Here is a 20,198-nt window from a genome sequence, read left to right as displayed (position 1 = left end):
GTTCAAAGCAAACCCTAAAATAGACGCACTATTTTGTCTGCTTGTTCATGGAACAAGTTTGCATCTACTTCAGTTCTTCCTTGGAGGGAGTAAGCAGTCCAAAAATCCCCCAAATAAAGGAAAATATATATTTTCTAAAAATGAAAATTATTTTTAGGTAATAATATATAAATAAAATCTGTTACCTTTTATACATAATATATAATATAATATTATATAGATGATATAGATATAGGTATGGATATAGATACAAATATAGATATAGATGATAAAATGGATCTAAAAAGCTTTGATAGTACAAAAATTGAAAAAATATTAGGGGCAATTATTTAAAGACTGTGGTATTCCAGTAGAATATTTTCTCACTTTTAGCCAAATATAATTTTTAATTTTGCTTTAGAAGAGCATCTATTTTCAGTTATAACATAAGCCATTATAAACCTTGGTTGTCTTTAAATTTGTTAATAAAGTAGCTAGGATTTATATGTAGTGTATAAATTTATTGTGCCAATAAAATATTCTTGACCTATTTCAGAGTACAGACGATTCTGATATATCTGTGATTTCCCAAAACAAGAAATGCTTTGACAATGATATTGTTTGTTCTAAAAGTGTTTTGATATCAATTGGAGACACTGAAATATACCTCAATGATGCTCCTTACAAACAGGTTAGTGAATTCTTTCTTTTGTGACAATTATGCCTTCCATTAATGATCCAGAAAATAGACTAGACCTGGTTTGGATAGATCTAGATTTTTTTCTCTGTTGTTTTGTGTGGTTTTGTATAAACTGTACACTGCTTGTATCTTCTGCTTATATTATTTCTTTTCATATTTCAATTATCTCTACAATCTTTTCTTCCTATAAGCAGCGTTCTGGCCTTGGGAACTAATATCTGTTAGGTGCTTTCCTTCAGTAGCCCCTTGTTCATCTTCCTGATATCCTGACTAAAGCTCCATCTTTACACCCTACCCACTGTAGCAACACTGGCTTTCCACATATGGGAATCTGACTTTCCAGGTCTCTTGGGCTTCAAAGCTTTCAGATTTCTTTCTGTTGTCCTGCTAGGTTCTTACCGATTTGGCTGTTGTCCTCTTTCGGCCTTACCTCTTGTGGCCCTCTTTCAGGGCCATGTTCCAGGAGTGGAATCTTTTCAGTTATTTCACATATTTTAGGTTCATTTTGTTCTCATTTATACCTTTAGAAAAAGTGACTGATGAAGTTCTTTTCCCACTTAACTTATTCTGTACAGTATGTCCTATCTCCAGTATGTCCTATCTCCAGGAAAGTTCTCAGGATGCTCTCCCAAACTGTGATAGATCATCATCAGTCCTTAGTCAAATTCATTGTGCGTTTAACTGTCTTCCCAGTGTGTCTACGAGCAATGTATGAAGATCCTTGTCTCTTTCAGTTATTGTTGTAACCTGAGAGTTTGGCTAATTAGAAGATGTAATCAATTTTATTCATTCACCTACTTATTCACTCATCTATCCACAATGTCTGGGGTACACTAAAATTTGTGCTCAATTTTTAGGCTGGAGTATTGAAAAGACACTGCTTGTCTTGAAGTTACATGCTCAAGGGTTCCTCATGGAGAATAGAATGGGAAAATGTTACGTGCTGGGCCAGAGTGTACATAAGATTTTATAAGGACTCCTAGTAGGGCCAAACACTAAAGCAGTAGTTCTCAACCTTCCTAATGCCTCATATGCTTCCTAATGGTCTTTAATACAGTTGTGGTGACCCCCAACCATAAAATTATTTTATTACTACTTTATTAGTATATTTTCTACTGTTATGATTCATATTGCAATTAACTGATATGTAGGATATGAACATGCAACCCTCAAAGGGGTTGTGGCCCACAGGTTGAGAACCACTGTGCTCAACCAAGACTGCATTAAGAGCAGACCAGCAGCGTAGATTTGGAGTCAATTAGAACTGGTTTAACAGCCCAACCTGGCACCTACTTGCTGTATCACTCTAGCAAACCTCACTGAACCTCTCAAGCTTCCACTTCCCCTCAGCCTGACTCCAACCACCCCCCCCCCCGCCCCGTTCTTCAGTTCTATGAAGACTGTAATGGAAGTACGCATTAGTGAATCTTAAGAGCTGATCACCCCTTCCTTCCATCTGTCTTTTTTATTTTTATTTTTCACATGGGGACATAATCTGAAGTAAATCCTGGCAGAAGAGACGGATTGGCCAGATGAAGAGGGCATAGGTTAGCATTGCAGGGAAATGAGCTCACTCAAAGGAGCAGAATTAGAAGATAAAATGTCATGGTTGGTAGTCGCAATTGGTTTAAGTTCAAAGTCCCTGGGATGGTAGAGCACGGGTGTGGCAGAGACTCTGGCAGGCGTGTTCCTGGCAGATGAGAACATGGAAGGTATGGGATGCAAAAGTGAATGTCAAGGGCTCTAGGCTCAGCCTGGAAGCTCACAGATGGCCCAAGTCATATGAGCTTCATTTTAAAGGCAATGAATTTGGACTTTGGACTTTTGAAGTGACAGTGGTCTTTTAGAGGTCACCATTTCAAACAGAATTCCCAGAGACTCCCAGAAACACCATTTTCCTAAGTTTCCTTGGAAATACTTTTTCATGAAAGCCACTTGGAACACTGACTGTATGGGCTAGATTCTGTGTTCTGCCTCAGGTGCTGGGGTGCCTGAGGGTGAACTGACATGGTGGGTCAAGGGAAGCCACGAAGCCTCTCTGCTATAAAAAGAGGGATAAGTTCCTGTGTTAAACAAAAGACTGCACCTTTTCATTTTGGACAGGCCTTTTAATTTGTATCATCTGTTCAGTCCCTGGATTACTTTTTGGTAATTTTTTGCTACTTTGGTTTTCAATAGTAAAGAAATTCTAGTACCGCAGTTAGAGAACCTCCATGCTAACACACGTCTTGAGTGCCAGGTAGAAACATTAAGAGTAACCACACAGTGATCAAATGAGACAAAACACCTTCTGCATCTTTGAAAAAGTAATTACAGACATTCTGCCTGGCCATTAGATGGATATTCATCTATAGGTAAAGGTCGTTCTGTGATTAAGGTTGCTTTCTCAAATGAGCAGAAGTTGGTAAATGCTTATATAAGGACAGTTTGGCACATTTCTGAAGTGATAATTGCAGTTCGATATAACTCAGGATTCCAATTTTCACTGGTACACCAGTGTTGATGAATCTCTTTTATTTAGATTCTGAGGCATGAAGTAAGATTAAGAAAAGTCACAAGAATAATTTTAATCCCATGTTCCCAGCTAAAATGTCTTCCTGGGAGATCATAAGTGACAATATAGGAAGTGCTACTTACTTCATAACTAATGGGTTGCTCATCGAGGGAAATGAATAAACAACTCCTCATTTTTATGTAAGTGCACAATTATAATTCAATCAGGTATGCAAATTATAAATCAATCAGGCATGCAAATTAAAACTCTTCTATAAATTCACCTAAGCTGTCCTCCCAAATGTTTTAATTATCTCCATTTCTGACTTATTCTTCAAGCAATGTTTAGTTTTGTTTGAAGTGCTATCCTTCTAAAGCACGGGTTTCTATTTTGGACAACTCATTCCAGACTCTTTTAAAAAGAAGTGTTAGCTGATAACTTGGAAAGTAAGGAGTGCAGTCACTTCTTTCGATTAGGAAGGGCATTCTTGTGGCAAGATGCCTTACCTAATGAAAGAAGCATTTTGTATCTAATGGCAAATAGAGAAGGTGTGCTTTTGAATTGGAACAACTGATTTAAAACCAGACTGCTGGGATGGAGAGAGATGATATGGACAAGTCAGGAAACAAAACTAAACAAAACAAAGCAAAACACTTGCTGGAAAGTAAAATGAAGATAAAAGGTGATGTCATGACACAGTGATTTAGGTACATATCAGACTATACAAATTATGGAGTCTCCACAAATGAAAATGTAGTAGAGTCCTTGGGAAAAAAATCCATTTCCCTCAAGGTTTCTTTAAATTTATCCATTTATTTTATGTATATGAGTATACTGTAACTGTCTTCACACACACCAGAAGAGGGCATTGGATCCCATTACATGTACAGATGGTTGTGAGCTAATATAGGTTGTTGAGAATTGAACACAGAACCTCTGGAAGAACAGACAATGCTCTTAACCAATGAGCCATCTCTCCAACCCCCTCTTGATTTTTTGGTCAGGGTGTTTTTCTATCCATTTGATATGTGTTTTATTGGACACACATCCCTTCATGGTGTGGGCAGAACTTCCTAGTGTGGACTGCCGAATCCTGTCACTCTTCATACTTGGTTCCCTTGCTCAACCTAACCTTGTCCTGGCTCTGTGCTGTGGATGCTGTATAGCAGTGGTCCCCAAGTGGAAGCTGTGAAGCAAGAAGCTGAAAACCAGTGCTGAGAAGTGGGAGAAGCAAGACGAAGAATGAACAGGTGTCAGGGTGCCATGACACGGGCACATTGTCTCTAGTTCATTAGACTTGGCTCACAACTCAATTCAAAAGTAAACTTTAATGCACTGCAATTTCCATTCAAAAGATGAAAATGGCTGAGCATTAAAACTCAAAGTGTGGACCCAGTAAATCAGTATATTTGGGACTTAGAGATCTTATGTGCCCTCATGATGGAGGAAGCATTTGGGTCAAAAAGAGAATAAGGCAATTATGCCACACTCCAGGACCTAGCAGGAGGAATACCAAGTGCATAGATGATAACGTGACTATTGCAGCCAATAAGAATAGAAGATTGGGCACTAGAAGAATTTGAGATTAGGTAAAGTCAGTTAAGAATATGAATGGTTATATCTGTTGTGTATGGTATAAGTATAATATTAGTATAGGAGTACATATATTAGTATATATATGATGAAGTATAATATTAGTATAGGAGTACATTATCAGTATATATATAATATATGAAGTACATATATTAGTATAAGAGCACATATATTAGTATATATATTAGTATATATATACTTCACCTGTCCTTTGAAATGTTCAAGTAAGCACCATACTTTTATGGTATTCTCCCACTATACTTTATTATATTTAGAGAATAAAAATGGATGAAGGATTTTATATGTTTCCATTTTTTGTTGTTTTGGCTGGGAATAAATCAGTTTTCTTCTTATTAATATAACTATGTATTTTCAAGATCATCATATGAGCTCAATTCAAGGCCACAGTCATGGTTACAGATACTCTGGCTTCCCAATGTACTCCCTGTTACCCTTTTTAAATTTGTAAATTATTTTCCTTGAGCTTTCAAACCATAGGCTATTACTTCCCTCTTCAAACCTTTATTTCTTATATTTTGAGTTGTCATGCAATCAGCACTTCTGCCCTTTACTGCTTTTTCATTTAGATCTGATCATATCTTGGGTTTGTCTTTCTCCAAACCTTTGTTTCTTTGTTTAACCCACCCCTTTTGTTCCTATGTCATCTTTTCTTCCCCATTCTCATCACAGTTTTCTGGTCTCATACATAAAAGAAAGTAATTTCCCTTTATAATATTATTGTAACCTGTGGGATGTGTGTACCACTATTCTATCTGTCTATCTATCTATCTGTCTGTCTGTCTGTCTGTCTGTCTGTCTATCTATCTACCTACCTACCTACATAATACATACCTATCTATTCAGTTACCAAACCATTTCATTTAGAAATTCTCACTGGACTTTTAAAGCATTGTATTTTGCCAAATGTAGATAGTTCTGTATCTCATTAAAAGGTGTAATAACATTAGAAGGCTGCTTTTATGCTCTAGTAAGTACTGAGAATCATAGCAAAGATAAGTTTTTTCTTTTGAAGGAAAGAGCATGCATTTTTCATCCTCAACCTCTTATATCCATTGTTCCTTCAATTTCTCCATGTCCATTCTCTCCTTTTCCTCCCTTCTTCGTCCCCGGATTATCTTTTACTTTTCCCATGGTCTCTTGTTGAGCCCAGCTTCTACTTTTTATACAAATACCAATATAATGTATTTCTTATGTAAAATATTGGGTTTGTATTAGAGAATTAAAAAAAAAAAAAAAAAAAAAACAGCCGGGCATGGTGATGCACGCCTTTAATCCCAGCACTTGGGAGGCAGAGGCAGGCGAATTTCTGAGTTCGAGGCCAGCCTGGTCTACAGAGTGAGTTCCAGGACAGCCAGGGCTATACAGAGAAACCCTGTCTCGAAAAGAAAAACAAAAAACAAAAAACAAAAAAACAACACAGCAAGCAATTATGTTAGATATATACTTACTGGAAAGCAGTACTGTATTCCCTCTTTTGGTTAGACATTGTGACACTTACGCTAAGACATTTTATTCTTTTGGAAGAAGCGATCAGGGTTTTTCCTGGAAAGCAGACCTGAGTACCAGCTCTGGAAGGCTGGGTTCTACATAGTAATATACTTCCCGGAGGAAGATATCACCATTCTGTGGGATGAGAAGACAACCATCCACATCAAAGTCGGGCCACAGTGGAAGGTAGGCCAACCTACTCCCTAAGTGGGATGCTGTGAATGAAGCTGTGTTTGAAGAAAAGAAAGATTAAACAAATTGTTAGGCAAATATGGTTTTAAAGGATTTCTTGGATTCTTTTTGTAAACTCTAGAGAGCTATGTTTGAACTAAGTTAAGTTTTCAAAATTACTAATAACACTCTATGTGAAAGACTTCAGAGAGCTGGGCGTGGTGGCACACGCCTTTAATCTCACCACTCAGGAGGCAGAGGCAGGCAGATTTCTGAGTTTGAGGACAGCCTGGTCTACAAAGTGAGTTCCAGGACAGTCAGGGCTATACAGAGAAACCCTGTCTCGAAAAACCAAAAACAAAACAAAACAAAACAAAAAACAAAAAAAAAAAAGAAAGACTTCAGAAACTGGAGTATACTCACACAACTGGTATAACACACAAGTGGCAGAACTCTTAGCAGTGTAAAGGAGTACTCTATTGATGTGTATAATATAAGTCAATCTTATTTAGTTATTTTTTTGCTTTAATATCATAATATTTGTTGTTGCTTTGTTCATCTCCTTTCTCGTCCCTTGAGTTTGGTTAAACGTTTTTTTTTTTTTGTTTGTTTGTTTGTTTTTTTTTTGTGTGTGGTTTTTTTTTTTTTTTTTTTTTTTTTGGTAAAAGAGATTCACTTGTTTTGATAACCTGTTTTCTCCATTATGTTTCACATTGTAGAATTTATAAATAAGTTGACATATAGTAATATTGTAGTAGTAAGTGACTAGTAGTAACTAACTAGTAGTAAAGTATTTTAAAATTATCTTATGGCTCTATGGGTTTGGAAAAATGTATAGAGTCTTGAGCTAATGCTGTAGTTTGTTACAAAACAAGTCTATCAATCCCTGCAGCTGCTTCCTTATTGTGAAATCTTCCCTCTGTCTCCACGATCAGGAAAAATACCATTATACTCCCATTGCTATTGTCCACTGTTTTCCTTCCCCAAATATTATATAAGGGGAATTGTTTGGTAATTCTGGAGATCTTCCATCTTTGACCTGGTAAAATAAATATAAAATTCATCTATATTTTATAAATGAATGTTTTTTCGTTATGATATTATTGCAAACTCCACAGTTTATAGATAGTTGATTTTCTTGTGGCTGAAGTCATAATTGACCTTAATATATATAGTTTCTAAGACATGGGTCCCATGCACTGTCTGTTATTTTGACATGTTACTTTAAGGGACTCAATTCCAGCTGTTTTTGTTGCAGAGAGATTTCAAGTAACATCAATTCAAGGTTTCAAGAATAATTTCCATAATTATTGGAATACCATCCATTTTAAAAAGTTTTAGAAAGCCCTGCCTGTAAAAAAAAATTATAGTATTATGAGAAAAACCACTGGGTCGGAGCTGGTATAAGTAGTTCCTGTGGCCAATGCTTTCCTCTTTTCACGACCTGTAGTGACTCCAGTTAGCTTTATTGTTTCAACATTATTTATTCAAAATTATTTATGCTTAAAATAATATATATACATATATATGATATATATCATATATATGTGTGTATGTGTATAAATGTACTTCAGTATATATTTTTCTACTTACATTGTTAGAGATATCAATACTAAGATGTTTCAGTAAGTGTGGACAGCTAATACTTGGAGGTTGGTAAAATATTGAAGCTATTAAATATTATAAACATAATTGAATTGGTATGGACTCATTTTCTTAAAATGTTTATTTTAAATTATTTCTATGAAAGCTCTTTCTATCTCTTAAATCTTTCAAGTTTTAATGTATTTTAAGTCTTAGAGTAAATATAAAATATTTCATTACAATTTTATTACTTTAGAACAAGCTGGCAGGATTGTGTGGTAACTTTGACAAATGTACTTCCAATGACATGACAACATCTAATAACATTGAAGTGCGAAATGCTCAGGTGTTTGGAGACAGCTGGGCCTTAGGACAGGTGAGTTACATATATGGGATTTAGAAAAAAAAAACGTATTTATCAAAATAATCTGAGGAGTAAAATTACTTAGGTTATCTTTTAAACTTTTTATTGATTCTTTGTGAGTTTCCCATCCGGAATCCCAATCCCACTCATCTTCCTGTCTCTCCACATTTATCCTTCACCCTTGCAACTTCCCATAGGCTAGAAAAGAAACACGCCCCACCCCCAAACAATCAGAAAACCAAACCTATCAAGAAACATCTCTCTGTGGGAGCTGTTATGCATTATAGCATGTCCCACAGTATACCCTTTTTTGTTCACACCTCTTTACTTGCAAATGTTCATTGCAATAAGTCAACTGGTCTGATTTGATGCCTCTGGCTTCTGCTACACTATCAGTACTGGGTCCTCTGGATCCTCACAGGAACTCCTCTTGGATATTTTGCTGTTGCTCTGTGTCACGGAGGTCCTGCAGCTTTGATTCTGCAGGATCAGCCACTTCACATGCTCCAGCGGGCTATAGATGCAGTCGATGATGGGGTAGAACAACTCAGAGCCCCAGATCTAGGCCTGGGTGGCAGCTGAGGTATCCCGCCTGCCAGCTTCCCTGTGTCCACTGCCACTGGGGCTAGCTCACCTGCTTTACCCACACAAGGGGTAGGACCAGCTCTTCCACAACGCCCGGGCAAGAGGCTAGTTTAGATTACTTTTGTTTACATGTTGTTTTTATAGTAATTTATAGGTGATGGAGTCTCATCTTTACTTTTTATGTAATTCTTGTGACAACTTTAGTTTTGCAAAAGTTGTCTTCACATTACAGATGAAAAGATTATGGTTCAAGGAGGTTCAGTGGTTTGTCTAATACAAATTATGTGTCCAGAGAATTAACAAAGGTGACATTTAGACTTATACCTTCCCTCATATTTTTCAAGCATAGCAGAACACTTCTGCTCTAAATTAATTCAGTAGATTTTCTTTAATATACTGGTTTTCATTATGATATAGGCACAGAATATGAATATGACATTCTCTTGCATTGAGGAATTTTAATGTCTCAGTTACTAGGTGATGTAGAAAATTACCTATAAAATATATGGAACTAGATGGTTGTTTAAATATATATGCATTCCACATAGTCGTTTTAAGAAATCAGGGGAGGTTTCTGGGACAAATACTCTGGAGATAAAGTCTTTAACATCTATAAAATCTGAGAAGATATAGTTTATATAACAGTGGTTTTAAACCTTCCTAAACACTGTGAGCCTTTAATCCAATTCCTCATGTTGTGGTGTCTCTCCACCATACAATTTTTTGTTGCTATTTCATAACTATAATTTTGCTACTGTTACACATTGTAATGTAAATTTCTGATATGCAATATGCAGGCTATCTGATATGCAACCTGTGTGTGGGTTGTGAACCACAGGTTGAGAACCACTGTTTAGAAGCAAGCGAACAGAGGAAAAGTAACTCACCTAGCAGATGTGAACAGGGCTGGAGAGAATACAGAACAAAATGCATGTCACAGGGCTCATATGGGTGTAACACAGAGTTGGAAATAGAGAATGGCTGAAGAACTAAGGATGGTTGTGGAGAGAGCAGATGCAGGAGGCTTGTATGGCTCAGCCAGGGAAGCTGTGAGGGGAGATTACAAATCTAACAAAACTTGAGAACACTAAAAATGGAAATTCCCAGTATTTATTGAAGGCCTTCAGTGAGAAGGATACATTTGAAAGGCTCAAAGAAAATCTGTCTGGCATCAGAAATATCTGTTGGAGTTCTTCCGTAGGCAAGGCAAATAAAAAGTATATGTATACAGGGATGGGGCTCAGAATACAGTAGAAATAAATGTAGTCCATTTAGAGACCATTGTCTCTTTTGATAATCACGTTTGAGAAAGCTATGACTGAAAGATATTTAGCAGAAAATGTCTAGTTTTGAGATACAGCAAATCAAGCTGGTATATAAATAGACTTAGCATGTAGCAACATATTCAGGATCTTGAAGTGAGGACACCTGTATCAATTGAGGGGACTAGGGGCTTTGAGGCAAGGTTTTGCAAAGAAAGGTAGGAGCAGGGGGTTGGAGAGGAAGAGCCAGTGTAGTACAGTATAACAAAACCAACAGAAAATGTTGGTGCTGAATCCACATCAGAAGAGACACTTAAGGACAGACTGAAAGCTAAGAGAGTAACTTCAGACTGAGAAACTGCCTCTCTGTTTAGTATAGAGCAAATTGTTGGTGGGTGTTCTCAGGGAAGTTTTGGAGAGGCACGTTAGAGGCAGTAGAGGTCAAATTTCAGAGTTCATAGCAATTAAGTTTCTGGAGATTATAGAAATCTGTACATCCATCCAATACCTCTGAAGGTGGTCTGTACAACTAAGTGGTCTGTACATCCAATACCCCAGAAGACGGTCTGTACATCCAATACCTCAGAAGGTGGTCTGTATAGACAAAAATGAACAAAATGAAACACTAAAGAGGGATACTCATGCTCATAGAAATTTTTGTGAAAGTGTTATAGATGTGAAAAACTCAAAATGATTAATTTTCCTCTGTAATATCACTCTATTCAATACTCGCATCTCAGAAGTGATTTATGCTATCAATACATAATCCATATGGTTGAGAACAGGCAGTAGGTGGAAATGCCTAAAAGGATGACACTGTTCTAGATGCTTCTGTCATTGATAGAGTCAGGTCGGGTCCTTGGACTTCAGAGTTGAGTCCCTTTCAAATCTTGTCTTCTCCATTTTGATTTTCAACAGTGTGAAGATCTTATGGAGGCCCTGAAGCCCTGCGAGGCACACCAAAACAAATTTCCCTATGCCAAGAGAGAATGTTCCATTTTGTACAGTGATGTTTTTGCTCCTTGTCGCAATGTGGTAAATGAATGCTTTTTACTAAATTCTCAACTATAAAGACCTGCTGCTGTGTATACTGGGCTGAGTGGGATACATTCAGCAATTTGTGTTTCTCAGGTGTCCTACCATCATCGTTAGGGGACCTTTGTTGGTTTATTTTTCTGTATAAGCAACATATTTAGTTGTCTTCCTTTCTTCCTTATCTCATCTTTTCTAACAGTGCACATCTGCAAGTGATCATTGTAGTTCATTCTAGGTGATGAAATACATTATGCCCACGACATTTTGTAAATATTTGTTAATTATAAAGGGGTTAGATGTTTGTCTGTCATCAGAGAGCATTTCAAGTGACTGTTCTAGGTAAGTATCGTTTAACAGGATCCCTGGTGTTTTTAAAACCATACTAGGAGCTATTCTAACAACAAAACTTAAGTATCTAACCTCTTTCCTCACAAGATTTTGCGTCCTGGTAGAAGTTGTGAAAGTAATTTGATACAGTTTTTTTCTTCTCTCATATAATACATCCTGGCCTCCTCTCGCTCCACTTCTCCCAGCTCTCAGCAAAACCCCTCTCTTCCAAATCCATTCCACCTGTTGTTTCCCTTCATAAGAAAGCAGCTCTCCCAGTGGTATTAACAGAGTGTGGTGTAACAAGATGCGGTAAGACTAGGTACACACCCTCATATCCAGGTGGGACAAGGCAACCCAGTAGGAGGAAAGAGTCTTGAGAGCCAGCAAAAACGTCAGAGGCATCCAATTCTCAATGTTAGGAGTCTCACAAGCACCCTTGAGGCCAAGAAACACCCCATGTTGCATGCCCCCTGTTTTGTCAAAGGAGGCACATCAACAGTGTTTGAGTTGTATGACAGGTCTGCTATTTATTTTTCTAAAACACTAAACAGTCATTGAGAGAAGACTATTTGGCAGATATTTTCTTGAGAAGAGGAGACTAACTCTGTGGCGTAGCTTCGTCTGATGGAAAATACCCAACGGCATTTGTTGTCCTTAAAATTACTTAAACTCTTTGAAGTGAAAAAATACAATTTTGCAAAACTTGGCTCATAACTGTGGACTTAAGAGTCTTGTGATACCTTTCTGAAAATAGAGTTGATGATATGCGTGTGGCCTGTTGCTTTTGCATTTAATTAAATGCACTAACAGAAGATCTGTGTATTTGAAACCACGCAGTTTTCAAATAATCAAGAGTAATGCTATGGAATCACATAGGAGCAAAAGATTATTTTGAAGGTAAATTCAACCTAAAGAGTTTAGGCCAGTGAAGAACAGAGTTGTTTGGTGTGGTTGCAGACGTCAAATTAAACATTGCCTTTATGTGTATCAGTGTGATGGTTGTTAAAAACTAAAATGAGAACTGCCATGTAACCCAACTACACCACCTCTGGCTATTATGAAGCATCTATATCTCATTACAGAGTTACTTTCACATCCATGTTTATTCATGCTGTACTTACCAAGCAAATACATGCATAATGAAAGTGTGGTACATAGACACATTGAGTTTTATGCAGCTATGAAGAAAGATGAAAGTAGATGTATTGTATTAAACACAGACCCAGAAAGGAAAACAAACAAATAACAATAAGAACACATCTACAGAGCCTAGCCTATAATGTATACATATTTACATATAAACAGATGTAAAAGGATGACGCCTAAAATATAGAGAAGAAAGCAAGAAGGTAATTAGTAGGTGGTGAGACAGGCTAGAGATTGAGAAAAAGGACACCTGGGACATAAAAGAAGCAAAGAGTTTGTGCCCTGGGGGTTGTGAGGACGTTCAGAGAAAGTGGGGATGGGGCAGTGAAGAAAATGGGGAAAAAGAGAATACAAAACAGTATTCAAAACTGATATAATGTTACTTAATGCACTATAGCCTACTTTTAAAAATAATAAAAGAAGGAAGCTACAGTTTTTGGATATAGCATAAAAAATATCATCACTGTTACCCCCCTCAAAGATATTAAGCACTGTTGACTTTCTAATTCTATGTACATGGAGAGCATTCTTCATTTTAAACAAAACCAAGCCACAGTGAACATAGTACAACCGTAGATGGCAAAGCAGTTGGATGGACGGCAGGAAGATGTTAAAGACATCTGCCAAACGGTGAAGCACTGCATTCTCCCTGCTAATTTAACTTTGCTCAATCAATATGTAATTTATGTTAACAAGTAACAGGTTTATAAATTTTATTTTAAATACCTGTAAGCGTTGACGTGATAGCTCTGTCATAATACCAAGAACTTTTAGAAATTTTAAGGGAGTCCAAGACTGCTTGCTACATTAAGAGCGCACGGATAGGCTAGAATCCAGGTTATTGAAGGGGCCCTCTTTTGAGATTTTAATGCTTCTTAGGGAAGCAGTTCCTTGATAGAGAAGATGGTGTTCATTCTGGACCAGAACTACAGAGTTTTAAGGGTCCTCTCCCTGCTGCTGCTTGAGAAATTAACCCATGCAATGGCACACAACCTAAAACACCTTTAACTGACACAAAACTTCTTCTTTTGTGACACATTGTAGACCCTCTATCTAATTTCATCAGTAATTTAACAAGGGCAATGCAAAGCAAGTGATTAGGTGGAGATCAGACATTTAAAGGAAGCCGCCCGTAGCCACTCACACACCAACAGCGTATTGCCATTTGGGAGGCTAAGAAAGAAAAGCAAAGCACCGAGCATTTAGGAACACAGCGAGCTCCTCTACTGCACGGGGATTATGCCAACAATAATTCAAGGCAGCAGCGCGTTTCCAAAATCTGCCCTAGTGCAGATGCCAAAAGCAATCTGCTATTGTTGTTCTGTTAGTTCTTGGAGGTGGCATTTTCCATTTTCTTTCGCAACAAGGTAGGTCGAGACAATAAGGACTATGTAGGTGGTGGTGTTATGCTGGTGACAGCCTTTGTGACAAATGTGTGCAGCTACTCTTCTCTCAGAGAAGTCTGAATTTAGTCACACTCGGTGCTTATTGGAATCATAATGTCTTTCTTTTTACTTGCAGATTGACGTCACCTCTTTTGCCAAGAACTGCCATGAAGACACGTGTAACTGTAACCTGGGTGGGGACTGTGAATGCCTATGTACCAGTGTGGCCGCATACGCTTACAAATGCTGCCAGGAAGGGGTGCCTGTTCACTGGAGGTCACCCACTGTCTGTGGTGGGTACTTGCATAGGACATCATTAAGGGGACAGCTTTTAAAAAGATCCAAATTAATTGCTATTTTACAGGGGAGTAATGACATGAAACTCGGGGGAACTATAATTAGTTTTAGTTTTCTAGATTTCAGTCTTTTGACAATCACAAACTATCATATGTCAAAGTGAAAAGAACGTTTTAAGTTTTCTGTTGTGTTTGGCTGCTGTTCCTGCAACTTCTCAAATATAAATTATGTGCCATCCTCACAGAAGTTGTTTATGATTCCAATCTTCTTATGCCTGTGAGGTTTTATCCTTCTGATAGATAATAAGGGGGTTCTTTTCAAAGCTCATCTTGATTTCCTTTCCGATTTGACTCCTTAATCATTTCATTTACTTATGTGGGTGGTTAGTCATCTGAAGAACCGATGACAATTGGGACAGTTTCTGTGCTTGGCTTCTAATTTGCCAAGCATCTGTCTTCCTTTAAAATAATGTCATGAGACTTATTTCATTGAAACACATCATCTCAAAAAAAAAGTACCCTTTGAGCAAGACCTCGTTGGATACACTTGTATCTTGGTACCAGATCAGCTGAGGTAACAGTGAGTTTAAAGCTGGTCTAGGGTATAAGTGGGACTTTTTAAAAAACATCAGCTATAACACACGCATAGACACACCATAGACACACACACACACACACATGCACACACTCATATACATATATGTGCTCTCTCTCTCTCTCTCTCTCTCACACACACTCATATATATACATGTATGTGTACATTCTCTCTCTCTCTCTCTCTCTCTCTCTCTCTCTCTCTCTCTCTCTCTCTTTCTCTCTCACACACACACACAATGGCCTTTGCTTGTAGGAAGTTTCTAAATAATGATATCATCCTCCATTATTTTATGTAGTTAACAAATGAATGTCCCTGTGTTGCAATACTAATATAAATAATATTTAATTTATATGCAATTTAATATCTACTTTCCTTTTTTTTAGCCCTTGACTGTGAATATTATAATCAAGGTATGTGATGCTTTAATGAATATTGCTGCAATATTATATCATATATTTTTCAGATAAAACTCTTTGAACAATTTATACCATGAATAAAACACAAATAGTCCAGGAATTGAATGACAAATTTAGAAAAGCTTTTTCTTCTACAATTGATCTAATTTTCTGAGGACTGGTGTTAAAATTTATTTTCTAAAAATAAGTGTGTAATTCAGGTTATTTGTTCTTAAAGGGTCTTCCAAGAATACTTTTGCAATGACACAAGTAAATGAGCAGTTAAATTAACTTTTAAATATAATTTTTAAATTTTAAAGTATAGCAAAGGCACAGCATATTTAAAACAGAGACATGGAAACGCAGAAAAGTGTGATGCCTCACAGAAGTTGGGGAGGAAGATTAATAAGAAAAGGACAGATATTGATCAAAGAATAGAAAGATTTACTCTGATAGACTAAATTCTGGTGATCAATACACATTCTTACATATATCTGTGAACCTTGTTCAAAGGTTTTTAATTTTCCACAATTTTAAATGGATAAATTTTTATATCTGTGGCAAAGGTGGTGTTCTTAAATGCGAATGCACAATGGACTGATAAGATCAGACTAATTGTTGAGTCTGTCATCTCAGTGTTTACTGTCTGTGGTGAGAACACTTAAAATCCTTTCTTCTAGTTATTCAGTAGTTAGCCAAAAGTGAAAATACGACTTTTATTACTTATGACCGTGTGATTGAATTTAAAAGACGTTAAAGACGAATAAAGTCATTCAGGCAGATGAAATTCTATTTGCGTCCGTCACATGTGTTGTGTGAAACAGACTCACAGGAGTGGAGAAAACCTGATGCTTAGTAGAGGCTACAGAGGAGGATTCGCAAGGAGAGGACAGATGCTGATCAAAGAATGGAAAGTTTTACTTTGATAGAATAGATCCTGGTGATCATTAAACATCAGTGTGGCTACAGAAAAATTTTATTATATTGTCGAAAACAAAATGAAGATGATAACATGAGAAATGCACTTTACTCTTGTTGTAAAATACATATTATCAAACTGGAAACTTAACACAACGGCGATCCAAGCCTTTTGTTTCGGCAAGCATCTGGGCTTGTAGCAAAGTATTGGAGTGGGCGTTTTACACAGATGTGGAAAGAGGGGAATGAGGACCAAATTAAAAAGTCAGAAGGCAGCGGATGCAAGGCTTGCATTTTCTCAAATGAGACAATGAGAAAGACACAGTGACTGAAACCTAGTTCAGACAAGTGAGCTTGTCTGGACAGGTGACATCTTGTCAGTGCCTCGGGAACTCCTGACTGTGATAGAGGATGCAGAAGTAGAGTAATGGTTGTAGGAACCCAGGGCCAGCAACCCGTCTAAGCGACGGAGGTAGCTAACGGCTGAGATTATATAAAGAAACCTCGGTAACTTCAAAGACATGGAGGTGATTAAGAAATAAAAGGGAGGCTGCCTTTCCTTGTTCAGTTACATTTATAGAAATCGAAGGTTGATTAAGTGTCAACATTAGCAAAATACTTATGGTAAAAGAAAATCTAACCAAAGGTATAATTTGTAGCATTTTTATCAGAGAAGCTGAAATGTACACACACACACATACACACACACACACACACACACACACACACACACACACACACACACACACACACACGAGTAGGAAAAAGGGAAGAGAAAGCTAGGTAGCAGAAGACAGAGAGAAACAGGGAGAGAAAGACACAAAATAAGCCAGAGACAGGGAAGGGAGCTGGGGTGAGGGCCAGAGACAGAGACATGGGACTGAGTATATCAATCAATCTTCTGGGCTCCATAATTAAAAATGTAATTGATTGACTAATAATAGCAACAGTAATAATAAGAGTAGCTCCCGCCAACATTCTATTTCAGAGGAAATTGAGACATGAAGACATTAAATAACTTTGCCAAAGGCACTTAGCAAAAGTGTGATCAACTGAGACTTCTAAACACCTAGGACTTCCAAGGCGCTGAGCCTGTCGTCTGTGCTGCCAGGCAAGGCGTGGGTAACACTTCTGTGCATAAGGAGGTGACATGGAGACTTCCTCTTTTAAACCTGTACTCTCCCACAGCTTGACTTCAGGTCCTCCTCTGGGCTTTCTGGCCTGTTGTCTGCAGATCACTGGAGTGGGGGCACTTGAGTCACAACCACTTGCTGCTTGGCAAACATTGCTTCTGTTAAGTTGGCCGCAGTTGTGGTGGTCTGTTTTCCATTGTGTTACCAAATTCTCAAGCCACTTTCTTTAGTTCCACTTCTGATGGCATCTGTACAGTGTCAGAAGGTGAACCCAGGGAGGAGGCGCTGTTAGGTTTGGAGAGGTAGGCAGGGAATTGACTTTCCATGGTTCAAGTAATAGGGAAAAGTGTCATTGTGCCCAGGAGAAAGAGTTTATTGCAGTAGAAATACGCGACTGAAGATTATAGAATTGTCGAGGTTGCTGATAGAAATGATTTACAAAACCAACCACAACATTGTTTTACGTGACTTTTTACAAGTTGTTTACTCCAAATAACCCCATAGCTATTATAAACTATCTCCACTTCTCCGAACATTTACAGCTGAACTCTCTCTCCCATGTTTATCTCCTATATGTCAGAAACTATGCTGTAGAGATAGTTCCACGATTTAAAGAAACTACGGAAATAAATAATTGTCAGAAGACAAAATCAAGGATTATAAAGGTTGTGACTGGGATTGCCTCGATAACCCTTAGTGCTGACACTGTGAGCTAAGATCCTCATGGTTGCTGTGTGTCATTTCTTAGAATGTAAAGGGAGTGACATCATGGCTACAGTATGTGCACGAAGAAGGCTTTAGGATCCTGATCAACATTGTTATGTAACGAAGTTCAGAGTGACTTTATTAGATAAAAGTTTTGCGGGTGTTGGACTTGTGGTGACTGCTGACATTTAAGTTGAGGTCACTGCTGGGGTTGGAGTTGAGGTGAGACTGCTGGTGTTGGATTTGAAGTGACTGAGGAAGTTGAACTTGAGGTAAATGCTGGTGTTGGAGTTGAGGTAACTGTCAGTGTTGGGGTTGAAATAACTGCTGAAGTTAGACTTGAGGTGACTTCTGGTGTGGCTCTTGGACTTGTGCTGACTTCTGGTGTGGCTCTTGGACTTGTGCTGACTTCTTGCATTGTTCTTGGTCCATTTGGGTTGTTGCCAGGCCCCTGCCATAGACTGGCTCCAACCTATCTTGAAGTCTCCAAATTAACTCTCTGGCTTCCCATTCCCTCATTTTGCCTTACCCACACAAAGGAAAAAACAAGCTAAAAATTTCAATGACACATCCTTGAGTATTTTCTTGAGACAAGGTCTTGATATTTAGTCTGGCTGGACTGATACTATGTAGCTCAAGGTGGTTTAGAACTCATGGCTATCTTGTTGCACCCAAGTCCCAGATGTTGTGATACATCTCATATATAATCAGCCTTATATAGCCTGGAAGCCTTGCTTTGTACTTAACTTATTATGATCTTTTGGCTGCTGCTTCCCCAGTGCTAGGATTATTAAAGATATGTACCACTAAAGCCAGAAAAAAAGGTTTTATTGTACTCATTTATATTAAGGATGCTAGTAGCACAAAAATTGGGTTGACATCATATTAATCTCATTTTTTAAATAAAATTGTAATTAAAAGTATTAACACAGTTATCATTTATATACTTACGATTATGAGATGAGGTTTGCAGAATAATTTCTCCGAAGGAGTTTCAGGTCTCAGTTTAGGTCTTCCCTGTAGGAGGACCAGCAGTCTCAATTAACCTGGATCCCTGAGATTTCTCAGATACTGGAACATCAACCAGGCAGCATACACCAGCTGATATGAGGCCCCCAATACATATAATGTCTGGTCTGGGTTTAGTCAGAGAAGATGCACCTAATCCCCAAGAGGCTGGGGCTGGAGGTCCCAGGGAGTTTAGAGATCTGGTGGGGACATCCTTGTGGAGACAGGGCGCTGGGGAGGAGGTATGGGATGTGGAACAGTCAGAGGGTGGACCAGGAAGGGAATAAAATCTGGAGTTTAAAATAAATAAATAATAAATAAATAAACCTTAAAATGCTATGTTAATTTATAGTTATTTTACTTGTACTTTCACCAGGGCTTGGGGAAGGACCTTATATGCTGGCAAGTTATGGGCAAAGTGGCCTTGTTCTTGGTGCCAATATGACCAGTAGAAGCGTTTTCTCTTTGCCCAGAAGCAACAATCGTGGTAATTTATTTTTTATTTTTATGATCACTCCGGGCCTTTTCAAAGAGAAGACATCCTGTAAGTATAATTGAAAATGCAAATTTAGTTTTTCAACTTAGGGTTTTTCATTAACTGTTACCCAAGTATTAATTGGAGATTTCACATGCTACAGCATTTTCTAAGTTCCCCCAAGGAATATAAAACAAATTCTCTCGGCATACAAAATGGCTATTTTACATATAAAATAATTCGCTTATCTATTGGCATTGTTATGTTAGAACTGCAGATGTTTGATGGCGTCTCTTTGGTATTAAGCACTCGCTGATTAAATGTTTATGGTACTAGCCACAGAACTTAATTTGAAAATATTTAAAAGACTTCATTCTTAACATTGAAAGGATTTTAATAAGACAGTCAAAGTGAATATGAAGGATTTGATTTGGTGTCAGATGAGTGTGGTTCATACATGTCAGAGTGTAGACAATCATGACAGTGTTTTGTCCTTAGTGCATCTCCTTTGTCCTGGTCTCACTGTCCTTAGT

General features: G+C 37.7%; 1 protein-coding gene across 7 annotated transcripts in view; it reads left to right on the top strand.

Annotated features, from left to right (window-relative positions):
* The window catches only part of Otogl (otogelin-like), a 151,850-nt gene that overhangs the window by 84,037 nt on the left and 47,615 nt on the right, over positions 1–20,198 (top strand). For 6 of the 7 annotated variants that reach the window (NM_001177567.2, XM_017314041.1, XM_006513929.3 and 3 more), the window contains 7 exons: positions 536–670; positions 6,312–6,461; positions 8,287–8,406; positions 11,160–11,276; positions 14,274–14,430; positions 15,415–15,441; positions 19,567–19,734. In NM_001177567.2, coding sequence (NP_001171038.1) covers positions 536–670; positions 6,312–6,461; positions 8,287–8,406; positions 11,160–11,276; positions 14,274–14,430; positions 15,415–15,441; positions 19,567–19,734 — 874 coding nt within the window. The remainder of the gene's footprint in view (positions 1–535; positions 671–6,311; positions 6,462–8,286; positions 8,407–11,159; positions 11,277–14,273; positions 14,431–15,414; positions 15,442–19,566; positions 19,735–20,198) is intronic. The other variant, NM_001370989.1, reaches the window with a different exon arrangement.

This window comes from Mus musculus, chromosome 10 (assembly GCF_000001635.26).
Source record: "Mus musculus strain C57BL/6J chromosome 10, GRCm38.p6 C57BL/6J".
In the NCBI taxonomy this organism is placed as follows: domain Eukaryota; kingdom Metazoa; phylum Chordata; class Mammalia; order Rodentia; family Muridae; genus Mus; species Mus musculus.
Note: the sequence above shows the minus strand (reverse complement) of the source record. Positions and strands in the feature narration are given on the sequence as shown.